The sequence below is a fragment of the Rattus norvegicus genome, chromosome 14 (genome assembly GCF_036323735.1).
Source record: "Rattus norvegicus strain BN/NHsdMcwi chromosome 14, GRCr8, whole genome shotgun sequence".
In the NCBI taxonomy this organism is placed as follows: Eukaryota; Metazoa; Chordata; class Mammalia; order Rodentia; family Muridae; genus Rattus; species Rattus norvegicus.
In genome coordinates this window covers 101,509,534-101,529,217 of record NC_086032.1, presented here as the reverse complement: position 1 = coordinate 101,529,217, position 19,684 = coordinate 101,509,534, and the positions used below count along the sequence as shown (strand labels likewise).

At 41.4% G+C, this 19,684-nt stretch overlaps 1 protein-coding gene across 8 annotated transcripts in view; it reads right to left on the bottom strand.

The window, feature by feature from the left end:
- Positions 1-19,684, bottom strand: part of Usp34 (ubiquitin specific peptidase 34) — a 190,410-nt gene that overhangs the window by 148,302 nt on the left and 22,424 nt on the right. For 7 of the 8 annotated variants that reach the window (XM_039092231.2, XM_039092233.2, XM_039092232.2 and 4 more), the window contains one exon: positions 7,728-8,148. The exons of the other annotated variant lie outside the window; for it this stretch is intronic. In XM_039092231.2, coding sequence (XP_038948159.1) covers positions 7,728-8,148 — 421 coding nt within the window. The remainder of the gene's footprint in view (positions 1-7,727; positions 8,149-19,684) is intronic. 8 annotated transcript variants of the gene reach the window in all.

The following is a 19,684-nucleotide window of genomic DNA, read 5'->3' as shown; positions in this document are numbered from 1 at the left end:
TCATTACCTGTTTCACATAAAGATGAATTGTTAAAATGAATCTGAAAATGACTAGCAAATCAGCACTCTCAGAACACTGCAACAGAGTTAGAATTATCTAAGGAGTAAAAGCACTTCGCAAAATAGGTATACTAAACCTAATTGTTTTTAACTTTCTTAATGCAGAGTTTCAAATCTCTTGACACGATTTTCACAGTCAAGGACCTTGTCAGTGGCAGAGCACTGGCCCAGCATGTTTAAAGCTTTGTGTGGGTTCCAGTCTCAGCACAAGCAGGAAAACTTCCCAAGTTTAACAATTCCTGTGCCACCATTAAAGTATCACGGCACTGACTCAGAACCATGCTGGAATACTAGTGTGGAACAAAACACAGGAGCTCTGACAGGGTTCCTATGCTCAGTTCAACAGGTTCCACACAGAGACCAGAGCAACTGTCTTCCTAGTGCTAGTTACCATTCTGCCTGGTCCTTCCCAGTGCACACATACACACATACAGCCAGGTTACAAGTACTCCGTAAGCAATCAGAAAAATTATACCACATTTTAGAAGCAAACAAAACTTTTTTTTTAAGTGTGTAACTAAATTAGAGACTGAATTAATTCTCTATCTAAGAAACGCTACTCAGTAACTGAGACATAGGGAACGAGAGACTACCCAGAATTAAACCTGTGCTTAAAAAGTCATAGCAGTTACGCAATTCTAGGACAACACTAAAAACAAGGGGGAAAACCTTGTAAGATCTCTCAGAAGGTGCTTGCTGCCAAGATTGACAACTTGAGTTCAATCTTCAGACTCCTCATGGTACAGAATAGGAACTGAGTCCTAAAAGTCTACTCTAACCTCAAGGGAATTTTTGAAAACACATACACAGGCACATACATACACTAGACAAAATAATAACATGCAATAAAAATACTTTTAAAAATTTATTTTATGACAAGATCTTGCCCTTGCAGCCTTACACAGCCTCAGACTGTGCCGTCATATCCAGTTCTAAGGAGGGCATTTGTTTTGTCAGAAACAGTCTCATATACAGCCCATGAAGGCCTCAAGCTCACACTATATAAGCAAGGGTAACCTTAAAATTCCTGATCCTCCATCTTCCCAAAACTAGGATTATATGCATGAACCTTCCCAAAACGAGGAACATGAAACACAATACCCAGATTACCAAGTAGAAGGAATCAAAATCAGGACTTTGTGCATGCTAGACAAGCACTATACCAGCTGAGGGGCTCATGGCCAAGTATGTCAGTAATCTTCAGGGGTAGAAGAGTTGCCATAAACTGAAGCTTGCTGAACTACTCTAAGTCCTAAATACCAAAGGTTATACAATAATAACCTCTCTCCAAAACAAAACAATTTTTTAAAAAGGGCACACACACCCCAAAAAAATAGCAGTTAGTAAAGATGCCAAAGACTTGAGTTCAAGGCTATCTTTGCCACACGGTGAACTCAAAGACAGCCTGAACTACAGAAAACTCTCCTTAAAAGTGGTAGAGGATGTGGCAAAACTTCAAATGGATGCACACCGTCTGCCTCAGCATACCGTGTATGCACAACACTAAACAAAAGGCAACCTGCTTCCCAAGGGCTGAGATTAAAGGTATGGAGCACTACAACCAGTCCCCAAGGATTAGAGGGGCTGAAGAGACAGCTGAGTTCTTAAGAGTACTTGTTTTTAAAAAAAAAACCTTTTAAAAAAAATGGGTTTGGGGATTTAGCTCAGTGGTAAAGCGCTTGCCTAGCAAGCGCAAGGCCCTGGGTTCGGTCCCCAGCTTGGGGGGGGGGGGGGGGGCAGGGGGAGTACTTGCTGTTGGAACTAGAGAGATGGCTCAACAGTTAGGACCACTAACTGTTCTTCAAGAGGACCAGGGTTTAATTCCCACATGGCAGCTCACTACCATCTGTAACTCCAAGATCTGATATCCTCACACACACATACATGCAGGCAAAACACCAATGCACTTAAAATAACTTAAAAAGTAGAGAAAAAAAAAAAGTACTTGCTGTTGTCAGGTGGTGAGGTGTACACCAGCACTGAGACAAAGGCAGGATGATCTCTGCAGGAGCATCTTTAAGTTCAAGGCCAGTCTGAACTACACACCAAGCCCCAGGTCAATCAGGGCTACAGAGAAAACTGTCCTGAAACCGTGAAAAGGAGGGCCTGCTGCAACGGCCTAGGTTTGGCTCCCAGCACCTGGGTGCTGCCTAACACCAGCAATCACTCCAGCTCCAGGGAATCCCTCCAAACACCAAGCATGCACACAGTACAAACATAGTATGCTGTAATATATGTGTAAACTACCCAAATATAATATATACTAGATATTAGATGTACATGCAAATGAAATATCATACATACAAATACTTTATAGGGGAGAAATCAAGTCATTATGTTGTCCCTCCCATCTGAGTAGACTAAGTCAACTGTAACAACAGTCACATGTCACTGCACTTTGCGCTACAATTTTTATTAGAACACTAGGGCAATAAACCATTTCCCAAAATTACTATAAAAATACCCTGCCCCCAACAATATAACCTATTTCTAATCATTAAATATTTTTAAAGATTTTTAACTTGTATGATGACATACAAGGCAGGCCGTCTGAGCCCCACTAGTTCAAGACCAGCTTAGAATAACACATCAAGACACAAAAACAATAGGTAACAACTCAGGCCTGGGCGCTGTGTCTCAGTAGGAGCACTGGCCTACCACACAGGAAGCCTTAAGAGTCAAACCCTACTACCTTACCCTGGGCTCCAACCGCATAGGTAGCAATAAATATCCTAGTAAGAGCACCGGTGGAAGGGGAAGCCCTTGTTCCTGCCAAGACTGAACCCCCAGTGAACATGATTGTTGGGGGAGGGTGGTAATGGGGGGAGGATGGGGAGGGGAAGCCCATATAGAAGGGGAGGAGGAGGGATTAGGGGGATGTTGGCCCGGAAACCGGGAAGGGGAATAATAATCAAAATGTAAATAAGAAAGATTTAAAAAAAAAAAAAACCTACTACCGCCCCTCCCGCCATCCATACGCACACAGGCTACTGTGTATATACATAGATAAACATGCATATACTACTCAACTTTAAGAGGGGTGCTAGAAAGGAAGGAGGGGAGGTGGAGCGTCTCTAAAGTTTCCAACCTATTAAATATTTGCTGTGATAATTAGTTCAAATTATCAAGAAATTGTGAAGTGTATTATAAGCCTGACTTTAAGACTTCACAGCAGTATACAGCAGAAATCTGTAAATATTTTCTCTATTTAATAAGAGCACTGACCAGGCTTCTAGTCAGTGTCAAAATATGAACAACATGAGTTTTGAACCTTTGCCTTATAAAAGATTTCAATGGAGCTGGAGAGATAGAGCTCAGGGGTTAAGAGCACTGACTGCTCTTCCAGAGGTCCTGAGTTCAAATCCCAGCAACCACATAGTGGCTCACAACCATCTGTAATGGGATCCGATGCCCTCTTCTGGTGTGTCTGAAGATAGCTATAGTGTACTGGTATATGATAAATAAATAAGTCTTAAAAATAAATAAATAAAAGATTTCAACAAGTTGGGTCTCTTAAAAATAAAAATTCAAGTAAAAGGCTTAATCAGGAAAAAAAACTGCACAAGAATAAAGTTAAAGCTGGATGGTTTATGAATTCAGAGAAAAGAAGGTTGGTCCGGGCAGCACCCCTGCAACCCCAGAGCTTAAAAAGTGGAGGAAATAAAATCTGTGTGGTGCTGAAGGCCAACGTAGGCCACATAGCGAGACGGGACCCTGCCTCAATAAATAGCAAAAGAACTAGAAATGAATCGGGACCGAGTGCCACTGCACTGCTCACTAAGCACTGGCCTTACACACTCGTCAGCACAGAAACATGGCAGATATAAATACACAGAGCACAGCAAGTGAACGAAGATTCTGCACTTCCGAAACAGCCATGATCGACAGGCATTACACGATCACCAGGCTAGAAATCACACATTTCAGGATATTTTTAACAATGAATAAGAATAGAACATTTAAAAGCATATGCCTATATAAAATTTAATACAAAAACTCCTTTACAGATCTTTTTCAGAAAAATAATTTTATTAAAGTTTTTATAAAATTTCAAATAAAAATTTTTATAAAATTTCAATAAGGTAATTTTACCTCAAACATTTTATGAAACCATTACTTTCAAACAAGTAACCACAAAGAATTACCTTGAAAAGTAGCAATAACAAGATGCTTTACTACAAACAAAAATAGAACATTTACAGAGTATTATTTCTAAAAATAAATAGAAAAGCATTGCTTAAACTGACTTAAAGAACAAAACATCAGATTCAGTATTCCTTATAGTGCTCATAAAGAATTTCTCTTTGGTTCATGTCTTGAGCCAAGGTCCTACCCTGAAGCTCAAGCTGCTCTAAACTGACATGATCAGCCCACCCTGGCCTCAAACTGTGATTCTCCTGCCTCAGTCTCCTGAGACCTGGGATAAAAGCATGAGCTGCCACTTCTAGTTTCACTAACCAACAGTGTCAACCAGCAGGGTTGGAGGCAAAGGTAGGCGGACGGTGACTTCCAGGACAACAGGTCAGCAATGCAAGCTCCGTGTTAGCCCAGTAGCTACAAAATAAGGTTCTGCCCAAAAAACTAATTAACTGAATAAAAGAATAAAATTCATTTCTGAATGAACTTCATATAACTACATTTCTTTCTTTCTTATTTTTCTTTGAGGACCGAACCCAGGGCCCTGAGCCTAGCAAGCGTTCTACCACTGAGCTAAATCCCCAACCCCATAACTACATTTCTTTTTTTTTTTTTTTTTTTTTTATTTATTATATATAAGTACACTGTAGCTGTCTTCAGATACACCAGAAGAGGGCATCAGATCTCTTTACAGATGGTTGTGAGCCACCATGTGGCTGCTGGGAATTGAACTCATGACCTCTGGAAGAGCAGTCGGGTGCTCTTAACCGCTGAGCCATCTCTCCAGCCCCCATAACTACATTTCTAATGAAAGTATTTCTAATATCTTTCAATATGAGGCTAAACACAAAACTTACATTGTATTGTAAAGATTAAATTTTTAAAAATTTTAGATTGATTTTCATTTCATGTCTGTGGGTGTTTTGCCTACATGTGATTCTGTGCACCATGTGCAAACAGAGCCTTTATACGCCAGAAGAGGGCATGGGGTCCCTGGAAAAGCTGGGTGCTGGGAATCCAACCTGAGTCCTCTAGAAGAGCAGCCAGCGCTCCTAACTACTGAACGACTGATCTCTCCAGTCCCTGAAGACCAAAGGTACAGCAATTTACTTGATAAAAAAACTCCGACATTTTTTGATATGTTAATGTATCTTATTATATATTCTTTACAAAGTTTCTACACACAAACAACACACTAAATTCTAGAAGAAAACATAATCTACTTCAAAATGTTCTTATCAATATTTCTAGTAGGGCTAGTAACCATTTAATGGGCTATGTTTTCTTAATACAGTTTAAAAATACTCCAATAAAGGACTTATTTTTCAGGTGAAGGAAAGTATGAAGGTAACAGAACATGTAAGCATGAAAACAAAAGCAAAAATAAAAAACCGAAGCTGGATGGTGCTGGTGAACAACTTTAACCCCAGCCCTCAAGGCTAGGGAGACAGAGACAGGCATATCTCTGTTCAAGGAGCGCAGACAAAGTGCCAGGACAGCCTGCTGGGTTATACCGAGGAACCCTGTCCCAAAATACCAAGGAGAACGGTGGAGGAAAGTTGGAGAAAACGGGAGGGAGGGAGGGAGGGAGGGAGGGAAGGAAAGAAGGAGGGAGGGAGGGAGGGAGGGAGGGAGGGAGGCAGGCAGCAGTAAGCAGTACCCAGGAGGCCAAAGCAGGCAGTTCTGACTCTGATGCCAGCTTGGTCTACGTAGCACACTGCAGACCAGCCCACACTACATAGTGGAAGTCTGTCAATGGGTGGGTGGGTGGGTGGGTGATGTGAGCATGTGGCAGATTCACATCTCAGTCTTATAAGATGACGATCCAAGATATAAACGAGGACTAAGGATATAGCTTAGTTGACAGGGTATTTGCCTAGCAAGCACAAAACCATATTTGATCTCCAGCATCCCATAAGCAGATATGGTAGTTTATGCTTATAATTCCAGCACCCAGGACAGAGGAGCTCAAGGTCTGCACGTACTACGCAAGTCTGAGGCCAAGTTTATAATGATAGTAGAAACTACAACACTTTGCCTTTCCTCCCCAACTAAAGGTAGAATTTATAATTTTCTTCACCATTCCTTTGAACCTAAATGCCCTTATGAATTCTATCAGTCCCCAAAATGTAACAAAACTCATTCAATGCCACTTCAGTGGCACCCAAGACGCCTTAGAGCACCTACTTTCATATCTCAAGCATATCTCATATCTCATATATCATATCTCATATCTCCTACAACCACAGAGGGAGGAAGATGCCCACCTGAGTAGGAGCAGCAGCTACGGAAGAAACTACAAAGAACAACTCACAGAGCAGCCAGGCTGCTGAGACTCTGACCTTAACCCATCCAAACACGAGATAAACACAGCACATAAATGAGCCATACAAACCTGGTAGGCGCTTCCAGTCTCAGAAAACGGCAAGTAAACTATCAAACTGACACAAATACATCACCATATAGTCTCAGTTCCTGCTTTCTATAAATATAACTATCTTCACAGATCTTAAGTTATTAAATTTCTGAAATGCTCATAAAAATAACACAAGTGGAATTAAGCAGTTGACTTACAAAAAAAAAAAAAAAATACCACTTAAGGGCTGGAGAGATGGCTCAGTGGTTGAGAGCACTGACTGCTCTTCCAGAGGTCCTGAGTTCAATTCCCAGCATCCACATGGTAGCTCACAACCATCTGTAATGGAAACCATTACCCTCTTCTGGTGTGTCTGAAGACAGCTACAGTGTACTTATATAAATCTTTAAAAAAAGAATACTATTTAAAATGTATATATAATTTGTTAAGCTCTGCTTATTAATGAAAAATTCTAGTCTAACATGTTTCTAAGGATGAAATTTAAAACTCTGTGGTTCTTTACACAGCTATTTTTTTTTAATTTTATGAATACATGTGTGCTTAGGTATGTTTTTCCACCACAAGCATATAGGTGCCCAAAGATATGAGAAGCAGGGTCAGATCCCCTGGAATTCAAGCTAGAGTTGTACATTACCTCATGGATCCTCTGCAACTAATACTTTTGCTTTTGACAATGTTGGCCCAGAGTGTAAGACCTCACGCAAATGCTAAGCAAGCACTCCATCACTGAACTGTATGAGCCCAGCCATTGTTGTTGTTAAAGTCATAATGAACAGAAAAAAAAAAACATTTAATCACTTAAAATTTAAGTTCTTCTGAGTTCAATTATAAATAGATGTTGGCAAAACCAGTAATTTTTTTCCATCAAGCTGGAACATGATTACACAGCTGTAACTCAAACACTCAGGCCAAGGCAAGTGAATTAAACTTCAAGGCCAGCCCTGAAACACACACACTGCAGAAGCATACAGTGAGATCCTGTCTCAAAGAGAAAAAGGAAGGAAGAAAGGAGAGAATGGAAGGCAGACAGAGTAGGCAGAAAGAAAATTTCCCATCAAAAAAATAGCCAGTTTCAGTCATTCACAGATAAGGAGGCAGTAGCAAGCTTAGCAGGACTTGATAATACAAGAAACATCAGACCTACTTTACATACCTCAATAGTAGGATGAGTATTATGCTTGTAAGCAGTATATAAGGGAAACTGAATTTGAAAAATTTTTGCTACACATAGTAATAGTTTTTCCTTCTCATCTGTATTCCATAAACTAAAAGGATCAGAACTCTTTGAAGATTCCTCCTCAGTCAGATTACAAATTCCTGTAGAGTTTGATTTTTTTTCTATTGATTTCTGTCTTTCTGTATGTCCTTCATTACATTCTCTATCTATACTCAGTGGTTCTTCCGCTTCATTACTCTCATCTTGCCACGTGGAATCTGTGTTAGTGGTAGTACAATGTTTACAAAGCTGGTCCCGGAGCACTTGAACTTGGGCAATCACTAAGTTAATAAGTGCACATACTACTTGGTTAAAAATCTCCAAATGCTTATATTCCTTGAAGCAGCATAGACATTGCCTATAAGAGAAAATAAAATGCAATAAATAAATGCTTCCTAAAGAGGGAACAAAATATATTTTAGTAAGTAACAAAAGAAGCAAATACTAAAATACTTTTCGTAAACATCAATTTTCCCCTTTCTGCTAGGGCAGCACGGTATTCATTTTTAAGAACAGAATCACAGGCTGGGTATGATGGTGCATGCCTTTCGTCCCAGCATTTAGAAGATGTAAGGTTCAAGGACAGCCACAGGGTTATACAGAGACTCTGTCTCAGAAAACCAAAAAATATAATCGTAATAATAACAACAATGACTTCATTAGTAAAACTGCTGGTTACTTAATACAAGGTATTTTATCACCTAACAAAATGTATTATCTACCTACATTTTTAAATGAATTTTTGAAGCCTATTTAGGATGGGTATTCTGACCCTATCTGGAAAAGCAAACACATTCAGAAACACAAAACCCTCTTCAATGTCAGTAAAAAACAATAGGAAATGTCAGTATGGTGGGTATTACACACAAATCTAGTTCTCTTAGGCATACTGCAGGTAATTAAACTTGTGTAAATCAGTAACTAAATGGTACACACACAAGTACCTAGTTCTAATTACATTAGTATCCAAACATTGATGACAGATAATCAGTCATTACTTATAACTTAGTCCTTGAAGTATGAGCAAAATGTTTCTACATTGTCGAAATAGATCACCAACATGCTGGATGACCACAAATGAAAATAATCTCATTTTTATAGGCAGGATAAACTTAGACATATGAGCACAAAATCCTTGGCACACATTCATTTAAAAGGCAAATCCTAACTTTCTTTCCCTAGAGAGCAGAAGAGATTTCCATTGAGCAAACCGTGGTAGTAAGTAAAGGAGGAGAGATCTAGGATTAGGTCGTAACACACTGCACCCACTGCCTGAGTTAGCAACACTCACGCTGCCTTCAACTAAGGCTTCCACAAACACTGACAACAGAACCTCTGGCCCCTAAAGCCTCCACATAAGTGTATCATGAATGCCTTAGTTATAGCCTTATAAGCCCATCCCAGAATCCCAAAAGTCCGATTCCACTGTAATACTGTTTCTACTTAATTAATTAAATATGATTTTTGGAAAAATTTGTTACACTGATTGATTAAACATAGGGACTTTTATTTCAAAAGTCCCTTCCAGCTAGAAAATACCATATCACCTTTTCCCCGAGTTAGGTCTTACTAAGTGGCTCTGGACAGCCTACAACTCACTATGCAGACCAGGATAACCTCAAACTCCTACGTCCACCTGCCTCTGACAAAACATAAAGGCATGTGTCGCAAAGACCAGGCCTCTCTTCATGAGTGCGTTTGCGTGTGTGAGTGTGCGTGTGTGAGTGTGTGCGTGTGTGAGAGTGCATGTGTGAGTGTGCATGTGTGAGTGTGCATGTGTGAGTGTGCATGTGTGCGTGTGTGAGTGTGCATGTGTGAGTGTGCATGTGTGAGTATGCATGTGAGTGTGCGCGTATGAGTGTGTGTGCATGTGTGTGAGTGTGAGAGTGTGTGTATGCTTGTGTGTGTGAGAATGTGTGTGAGAGTGTGTGAGTGTGTGCGTGTGTGAGTGTGTGTGCGTGTGTGAGTGTGCATGTGTGAGTGTGCATGTGTGCGTGTGCATGTGTGAGTGTGCATGCGTGTGAGTGTGTGTGCGTGTGTGAGTGTGCATGTGTGAGTGTGCATGTGTGCGTGTGCATGTGTGAGTGTACATGTGTGTGAGTGTGCGTGTGTGTGAGTGTGTGTGCGTGTGAGTGTGCATGTGTGTGTACGCGTGTGAGTGTGTGTGCATGTGTGTGAGTGTGAGAGTGTGTGTATGCTTGTGTGTGTGAGAATGTGTGTGAGAGTGTGTGAGTGTGTGCGTGCATGTGTGTGTGAGTGTGTGTGTGTGTGTGTGTGTGTTTGAGTGTGTGTGCGTTCCTATGAAGGCCACAAGATTGCATCAAATTCCCTGGACCTGCGGCTCCAAGCAGTTGTGGGCCACCAGACACAGCTATTAGAAGGTGAAGAGGAGTCCTCAAAAGAGCAATGAGCCTCCCCTCTAACCCCCACCCACAACCAATACTGTATGTGAGGAGAACAAACAGAATGACTGTAACATCAAAAGGCAGGCAGATCTCTCCAAGTTGAGGCTAGAGTGATTCCAAGTGAGCCTGGACTAAAGTGAGACACCACGCCCCAATCTTAAACAAACAAAAATTACTCATAGTGTTTTCTTATGAGCAGCCTGCCTACCTCTTATCTCCTACCTCTTTTTTTCTCTTTTCCAATACTTGGGACAAATCCAGGACTTCACATATACTGGGAAAACCCCCTTAACTGCTGAGCCACATCCCTGCCCATTTTTACATTGACAGGGTTTCCCTCAAGTTGAGGCTGGCCAGGATCCTCCTGCCTTTGACTCCAAAATTTGAGGATTATAGGCATGTAGCACCACTCCAACTCAGCTTCTTCCTATAATGCTAATGCAAGATCATCTTTAAAGTAAGAAGTTGCAGACTTAGGCAGTTTTCTTAGTAAAGCTACATTCTGAGTTCTTAAAAGATCTTGGCTAAGGCTTAGAATAGGAAAGACAAATTTACTTCTAAAAATTTACAACTAAAATTAGTTGTCAGAAAATGGGAATTGGGGCTGGAAAGATGGCTTAGTGGTTAAAAATACTGGATGCTCTTCCAGAGGACCTGGGTTCAGCTCCCATCATCCATATGGTGGGTCACAATTATCTCTAACTCCAGTTCCAGAGGGATCCAACACTCTCCTCCTCTGGCATCTGCAGACACTGCAAGCGTGTGGAGCACAGACACATGTGGAGCACAGAGGCACATGTGGAGCACAGAGACACATGTGGAGCACAGAGACACATGTGGAGCACAGAGACACATGTGGAGCACAGACACACGTGGAGCACAGAGACACGTGGAGCACAGAGACACATGTGGAGCACAGAGGCACATGTGGAGCACAGAGGCACATGTGGAGCACAGAGGCACATGTGGAGCACAGAGACACATGTGGAGCACAGAGACACATGTGGAGCACAGAGGCACATGTGGGGCACAGAGGCACATGTGGGGCACAGAGGCACATGTGGGGCACAGACGCACATGTGGGGCACAGACATACACGTGGAGCACAGACACACGTGGAGCACAGAGACACGTGGAGCACAGAGACACATGTGGAGCACAGAGACACATGTGGAGCACAGAGGCACATGTGGAGCACAGAGACATGTGGAGCACAGACACACATGTGGAGCACAGAGACACATGTGGAGCACAGAGACACATGTGGAGCACAGAGACACATGTGGAGCACAGAGACACATGTGGAGCACAGACACACGTGGAGCACAGAGACACGTGGAGCACAGTGACACGTGGAGCACAGAGACACATGTGGAGCACAGAGACACATGTGGAGCACAGAGGCACATGTGGAGCACAGAGGCACATGTGGAGCACAGAGACACATGTGGAGCACAGACACACATGTGGAGCACAGAGACACATGTGGGGCACAGAGGCACATGTGGGGCACAGACGCACATGTGGGGCACAGAGACACATGTGGGGCACAGACACACAAGTGGGGCACAGACACACATGTGGGTAAACGCCCACACACAGAAAACAGAAAAGAAAAGAAAAACAGGAATTAAGATGTGTGGTAGTGTATGCCTTTAATCCTAGAACCAGGAAGGCAGAAGCAGCTGCATCAGTGGCTTTCCAGACCCACCAGAGACCCTGTCTCAAAAACAAACAAAAACAACAAAGAAAACCATTTAAAGGGCTGGAGAGATGGCTCAGTGGTTAAGAGCACTGACTGCTCTTCTAGAGGTCCTGAGTTCAAATCCCAGCAACATGGTGGCTCACAGCCATACATATATATGAGTCCAAAGGACATGTCACTGTTAAGTAAGACTATTTTAAGGCCAGCCTGGTATACCAAGCGAAGACCAGCCAAGTTACATGATCAAACCCTTGTCAAAAAAACAAAGAGAGAGAAAAAGTCTGTTCATTTATTTATACCTATCATTTAGTACGGATCATGACTTTAAAAAGCTGTACCACCCACAGAGAATATCCAACTCACTTTGTTCTGCCCTTGTCTTAACCATGAGGGACAGCCAAGAATAAGTCTTTGTAAGAGGACAGAAGGCTCAAAATAAACTATAAACAAACTTATGTCACCAAAGATGACAAAAACAGGGCTGGAGAGATGGCTCAGCGGTTAAGAGCACTGACTGCTCTTCCAGAGGTCCTGAGTTCAATTCCCAGCAACCACATGGTGGCTTACAACCATCTGTAAAGAGATCCGATGCCCTCTTCTGGTGTGTCTGAAGACAGCTACAGTGTACTTGTATATAATAAATGAATAAATATTAAAAAAAAAAGCTTTAAAAAAAAAGATGACAAAAACAGAAAGGAAGGAAGGAAGGAAGGAAGGAAGGAAGGAAGGAAGGAAGGAAGGAAGGAAGGAAGGCAGGCAGGCAGGCAGGCAGGCAGGCAGGCAGGCAGGCAGGCAGGCAGGCAGGCAGGCAGGCAGGCAGGCAGACAGACTCTGCCTAGCTCGGTGGTGCACACCTTTAATCCCTAAATTCAAGGCAGGCCTGATCTACAGAGCCAAGACTCTCTAAAAAAAAACGGAGGGGGGTCACAATAAATGTATTTATTTCCCTCAGAAAGAAATGTTCTAGTTTCCTTTCTAGTGGATATTATTGATAAACAGTGTCCAAAACCAACTCAAGGAAGGACAGGTTTTGTCTCATCTTGTTACTTCAGGGGCTGAAATCCCTTACTTGAGCAAAGACAAGAACATCACAACAGAAACCTGAAGCAGGACCTAAGCAGAGGCCGTGAGAAGGTGCTGCTTATTAGCATACTCCATGGCTCACCCTGCTGGCTTTACCATAATTCTCAAGGCTACGTGGCACAGTGGTCTGGGACCAGTGACACAGCACTGCAATCCTTACACCAAGAATCTCCAGTCACAAGTTTGTATAAACAATTCTTACCATTTATTCTCTGCCTTGTCAATAAATGCTGATTACCCAATGGTTGGGCAGAATAGAGAATAGGGTGGCACATTCTCCAACCAGAGGAAGCAGAGAGGGAGAGAGGGAGACTTAGAGGGGTAGGCAGGATGGAGGAACTGCAGCCATTATGAAGGAGACTGAGATGAATAATAAGAAGCAGGTGTCATGGGGTGGGGCTGAGAAGTAGGCAGATCAGCAGTGAGTTAAAGGACATCATTTCTGCTCAGTTACTGAGTGCAGTTCTAGATAAAACTTGGGTTTCTCTGTACAGTCATTGGGGACTAGCATAAAGCAAAGAAACAGAGCCACTGGGTTCTTTATATACATTTGTATTAAAAATAATTCATTTACAACTTAGACATTATCAAGTTCAACTCCCCATTTGAGATACAGCCTTGGCTCCCCTAAACCACAGTTTCTGTGTGCTGACCCTGAGGAAATAAATCCTCCCCCAAAATTTCACCTCGATGATACTAGTGTCTTCTTACCCACAGCTGCTTTTTCAGCACCAGCAAACAACAGCAATAGTCTCAGATAAAGGTTTCATTTCAATGGTTACACTACCCATCCATTCAGAGCAAAGGCTTGACTGCAGCTGACCAGAACCACAAATCATTAATGCAAATGAATCACCATGAAGCCCTAACAGTTTCTGCTCCCCATGAACTCTCACAAGGCAGGCCTTCATTACCTGCCCTATCTGCCCTATTCTCAACACCATCTTCCAAGTTCCCACGAACAGTTCTGTGCACTAACGACTTTTCCAGCCCAAAGTTTCTATCACTTTCACAATACTCCCAAACAACACGGTCATGTCTGTCACTACTAGTTTTCTGGTACCCACTTTTTGTCTTATTTTACTGTATGTTGTTGCTATGATTTTAAAAAAAAATTGGCCAAGAGTGACTAGTGAAGGAGAAAAAGGATTTTATTTAGCTTACACTCCTTGATCTACAGCACATCACTGATAGAAATCAAGGCATTAAACTCAACTATGACAGGAATCTGGAGGCAGGAGATAAACAGTACCATGGAGGAGTGCAGCTTACTAACTTACCCCTTAGGGCTTGCTCCTCCCACTTCACAGTCCCTACACAAGGGCAAGCACCACCTACCAAGGGCTGGGCCTCCCACACAGTCATTAATCAAGAAATGCTTCATGATCTGCTGATCTGATGAAAGCAATTTCTGAATCAGTTAAAGTTACCTTTTCCCAGATGACCACAGACTGTTTCAGGTGGGGGAAAAATAGAGCTCTTGCTCCTCTCTTGCTCTTTGCTCTTCCCCTCTCCCCCTTTGTCCCTTCTCTCCCCATTCCCCTCCCCTTCCCTCCACGTGCTTATGACCAGCCTCTACTCCTCTTCTCTTCTCACTCTGTCTCTCTGTCTCTCTGTTTCTGTCTGTCTCCCTCTACCCTCTTAACTTCTCCTCCCCATGCCCCGAATAAACTCTATTCTATACTATAAAAAATTCTATACAATTACAAGAATTATCTATACTTTATAATACTTAAAGAACTTAACAGATATGATGTTATTGAAAGAATAAATGTTATAAAAACCATGTGAGATTATAAAACTGAGCCTTTGAAGGTGGACATGAGGCTCAGTGTTAGTTCAGTTGCCTTTGTGTTTGTGTAGCCCTGGTTTCCACCCTAAGCACCACTGGAATAAAAAAACCTCTTTAATTGTACATAGACTGCTAGTATGCCTTCTAAATAAATAATTTATCATTTTAAACCCAAATAAAATTTTAGCAACTTATAATACATAACAGAAGTTCTAAACAAGCGACTAAAGCAATCTCTCAAAAAGGAAGACAAGACTGCCAGTGCAAGAAGAAGAGAACAGAGCTTGACCAATCAATACTGACAGGCCTGAAAGACAAATGGACATGAAGGGAAGATAAAATAAAAACTCTCAAGAAGTCTTATGTTTTTATTTCAACTTATTGGAAGATTTAAATTTACATTAAAAAAACTAATGAATGATGAAAGGTGGCAACATAAAAATTAAGGGTTGAGTTTTAAGAACAACTCAAGGAAAATACTTCAATACATAAAATGTGAAAAAATAAAATTACTAATCAAAAGAGCGACTACATCTGAAGCATACTTAAAACACTAGTTCTAACAGCATAATCAGAAATTTAAGATTTTTCATGAGTGGTCATATGCTAATCCAATCAAGCACAGTTTTAAGGGGTTCCTAAATATAGCTTAGCTATCACTTACTGAGACTTATAATTTTCTGCTGGAAGAAATATTTTTCCTTCTCATAAGCCCCTTTCTAGTTTTCTGGCATTTGCCCTCCCTCCCTGCCACCTAGGTATGAATATATGCAAAGTTGTAAGATTTACATAAGAGAAGGTATGTTGTATGCCTTTATGAATCTGGGTCACCCAATTAATAAAATATTTCCAAGTTCAATATACTTTCTAAAAGTAGCAAAATTCTATTTTTCCTTACAGATGAATAAAACCCCCTTGTCTATGTCCCACATCTCCAGTCTCCATTCTTCTCGGATGGGCTTCTGCATTTATTGTGTCCCCATGCTGTCATAAAACAATGGCAGTAAACACAGAGAAGGAGCGGTGAGAGGATTTGTCTCTCAGGTACAAGTCCAGGAGTAATATAGGTGGATCTAAGGCTGGAGAGATGGCTCAGTGGTTAAGAGCACTGACTGCTCTTCCACAGGTCCTGAGTTCAATTCCCAGCAACCACATGGTGGCTCACAACCATCTGTAATGGGATCCAGTGCCGTCTTCTGCTGTGTCTGAAGACAGCTACAGTGTACTCACATGCATAAAATAAACAAGTCTTTTTTTTTTTTCTTTTTTTTCGGAGCTGGGGACCAAACCCAGGGCCTTGTACTTGCTAGGCAAGCGCTCTACCACTAAGCTAAATCCCCAACCCAAATAAACAAGTCTTAAAAAAAAAGTTCTAGCTTGTGAGGTCTGCTAGTGCACACCTTTAATCACAGCACTCGGGAAGCAGAGGCAGGTGGATCTCTGAGTGTGAGGCCAGCCTGGTCTACAGAGCTAGCTCCATGACAGCCAGGACTTCACAGAGAAAAGGAAATCACCACACTTGTTTTCATAATGGCTGTTCAGTGTACATTCCCACTTAGACCACCTCCAGCTTTTGTCCTCAGTTGTTTTATGATATTGATTTTCAGAATGAAAAGGCTTATCCAAACATACGACACTTGCAATTCTTGAAATACAAGGAAAGTATCCTAAAGCTTCCAAGGAAGGTATGAAGAGAAAGCTAAGGGGAAAAAAACTGCTAAAATTGCTGGGTATCCTGACACACATCTATAGTTCTACACTCAGAAACCTGAGGTAGAAGAATCCCAAGTTTTAGAACAATTCTGGGCCAAATAGAACTACGCAGGCAATATTTCTAAAAGGAAAAAAAGCTAATACTTCAGAAAAGCAACACTGGATCCCTGAAATTCAATGAAGCACAACTTGGACAATTCTGAGAGAAATGACTTTCCACCCAGAATCCTGTATTCAAAAACAGCATATATGACAAAAGCACACATAAAGGATACAAGCTTTAGATATGCCAACTGTAAAGACCATGTTTTCCATACAGCTTTTCTAAGAAAAGGTCATAAAATAATAATAAAGCAACAGGCACCAAAAACACACTTCTGGGCAGCGTGAGTGAGAAAACAGTAAAAGTCCAAGGATGTAGTCTGAAGGGAGGCTAGGTCATGAGCAACAATACAAACTAAAGCTCAGAGGACACGGAGCAGCAGTAAGAAATAACCCATCAGTGCTAAAACGGTGTTAAAGAGTTTAGAAAAACTGTGTGATTCACATACAGAAAATTATTTAAATAAGAACAGGTCAGGAGAGACGCCAGAAGACAAATAATGCGGCCATTTAACATTCTAGCAAATCTTTGACTAGCATTTCACTTTTACAAATATACTAAGAATTGATGGCAACTATATGGAAAAGATGTGACAAAGCAAAATCCATATGTCGTAAAAGGAAGGTCAAGATTAAAATTGACAGATGAAGCAACAGATAGATGTACAATGATACAATTTCAGAAGACAGAATATTAAACCATTAAGTTGAAAATAGAAATAGGATTGAGAAGGAGGACTTAAAAAATACTATATGCTTTTTCTTTCAATCCCATTTTGAGGTAGGGAGAGACAGTCTCACTGATCTGGTTGGCCTAGAACACACTTCTTTGACAAGGTTGGTTTCACACTCAAAAGACCTACCTCCTTTGTCTCATGTAAAAGTGCCCCATGCCTGCATCAACTACTTAACACTTGCTTGGCTTCTTGTATTCACTGTTCTGTATCACAATGCCAATCCTACCTTTTTCTCCATTCTACACCTTCTATTTCTAGCCTAATTATGAATTTATCACCCAAGTAAATAATATGCTTCATGTCTGAATTCAATTTATATTGAAACCCATGTGACCAGGGCTAGTGAGATGACTTGGTGGGTTTAAGAAAGTACTTCCTATACAAGACTAACAGCCTGAATTAAATCCCTAAAGTAGAATGGAAAATAAACAAACCCTGTGCATGCACATATGCACATCTTACACATACCCATGCTGATAAGCTTTTCAAATGCAATGACAGCTCAAAACATGTAGCTTTAATAAATGTCAGCAGTAAATGCTCATGAAGAACTGTTAAGACGAATACATTTCTTAGGACAGAGTCTAGATTTCATATGACAACACATATTTTCCCTATCCTGCTACTGTTGAAAGCATTAAAGAACTACTAAACGAGGCTGGGAATAGATGGCTCAGTGGTTAACGGTCCAGCTCCCAGAACCCACACAGGAGCTCACAACCATCAGTAACTTCAGTTCCAGGTGATCCAAAGCTCTCTTCTCACTTCCTAGGGCACCAAGCATACTTGTGTTACACATACATGCATACAGACAAAACATTAACATAAAATTTAAAAAAAACTTTACAACACAGGAACTATTCAACATCAGGGAAAAATGTCTCCAGAGTATCTGCAACAGCACCAGCAGACACCAAGGTCCAGCTGGGTCAGCCCACAGCAGATGCTCAGATTTCAGACTCCCCCAAGTACTAAAACAACTAGGTTACTTGGTTAAACCTTGGCTGAGGGCTTCCAGTTCTCAGCACCTTTTTTTAATCAATTATTTCAATTTGTCCATTTGAAATGTAATTAATAACTTTCACAGATATTCTACTGAGAAATAATTAAAAGTGTTTTGGAGTTCTAATCATATGAAGGTTATCAGAGACAATAATACTGGCTGGGTGTGGTGGGAAGTCTTTAATCCCAGCATTCAGGAAGCAGTGGCAGGCAGATCTCTGTGAGCTAAAGGCCAGCCTGCTCTGGATTCTAGTGAGTCCCAGGACAGCGTGGGCTATCTATCTATACAAGAAAAGAGAGATGGACAGAAAGGGAAAAAAGAAAAAGAAAACAATAAGACCTTGCCAAATCTGTAAATTAGCCTTATCAACTCTGTGTTACAAGTTTTCCTTGCAGACATTTTGTGTTTGTTAGACAAGATCTAACTATGTCGTCAAGAATGGCCAGGGACGTGGGAACCTCCTGTCCCTGCCCTCTAAGTGCGGGAGCTCAAGCTGAGCCAAGGTGAGGCAAACTGAAGCTTTCATCTAGAACCTCAAAAACTGTTCTATAGGAGCTAAATTCTGGAGAAAAATAATAGTATAAAATCTTTCTTCTTTTGTTTTTCTGAGACACGGTTTCTTTGTGCCACCTTTGCTGGCCTAGAACTCACTCTGTAGACCAGGCTGGTCTGGAAATCAGACTTCTGCCTTCCTCCGTCTCCAATTACAGGTGGGATTAAAGGGATCACCAACAGCAACCTTTCTCTGTTCTTCCTTCTCTCTTCTTAAAGGAGGGTCTCCTTACCATGTAGCTCTGGCCGGCCTGGAACTCATACACACCAGCTCGGTTTGGTACTCACAAAGACCTGCCTATCTATGTCTCCTACAACTAGGCTTAAATGAATGTTCCACCATGCACAAGTCAATAATTTAATTGTTGTGTGTGTGTGTGTGTGTGTGTGTGTGTGTGTCTGTGTGTCTGTGTGTCTGTGTGTCTGTGTGTACACTCGAGCAGGAGCTTTCACAGATTAAGAGGCATTGGATCCCCAGGAAGTGGAATTACAGAGAACTATGAACTACCTTGTAAATGCAGAGAAGCAGACTGGAGTCCTCTGCAAAAGCATTAAGTATTTTTAACCACTGAACCATCTCTCCCAATAAATGTATTTATTTCTATTGTTTTATTAAGGGTTTTTGTTAATTATTTATTTATTTTGGTTTTGGTTTCACTGTGTATCCCTGGCTGTCCTGGCTGTCCTCACTCGGTAGAACAAGCTGACTTAGAACTCAGAGGTCCTCCTGCCTGAACCTCTCAAGTGCTGGGATTAAAGGCTTGTGCTACCACTCCTGGCTAAGATTTATTCCTTTCTCTTT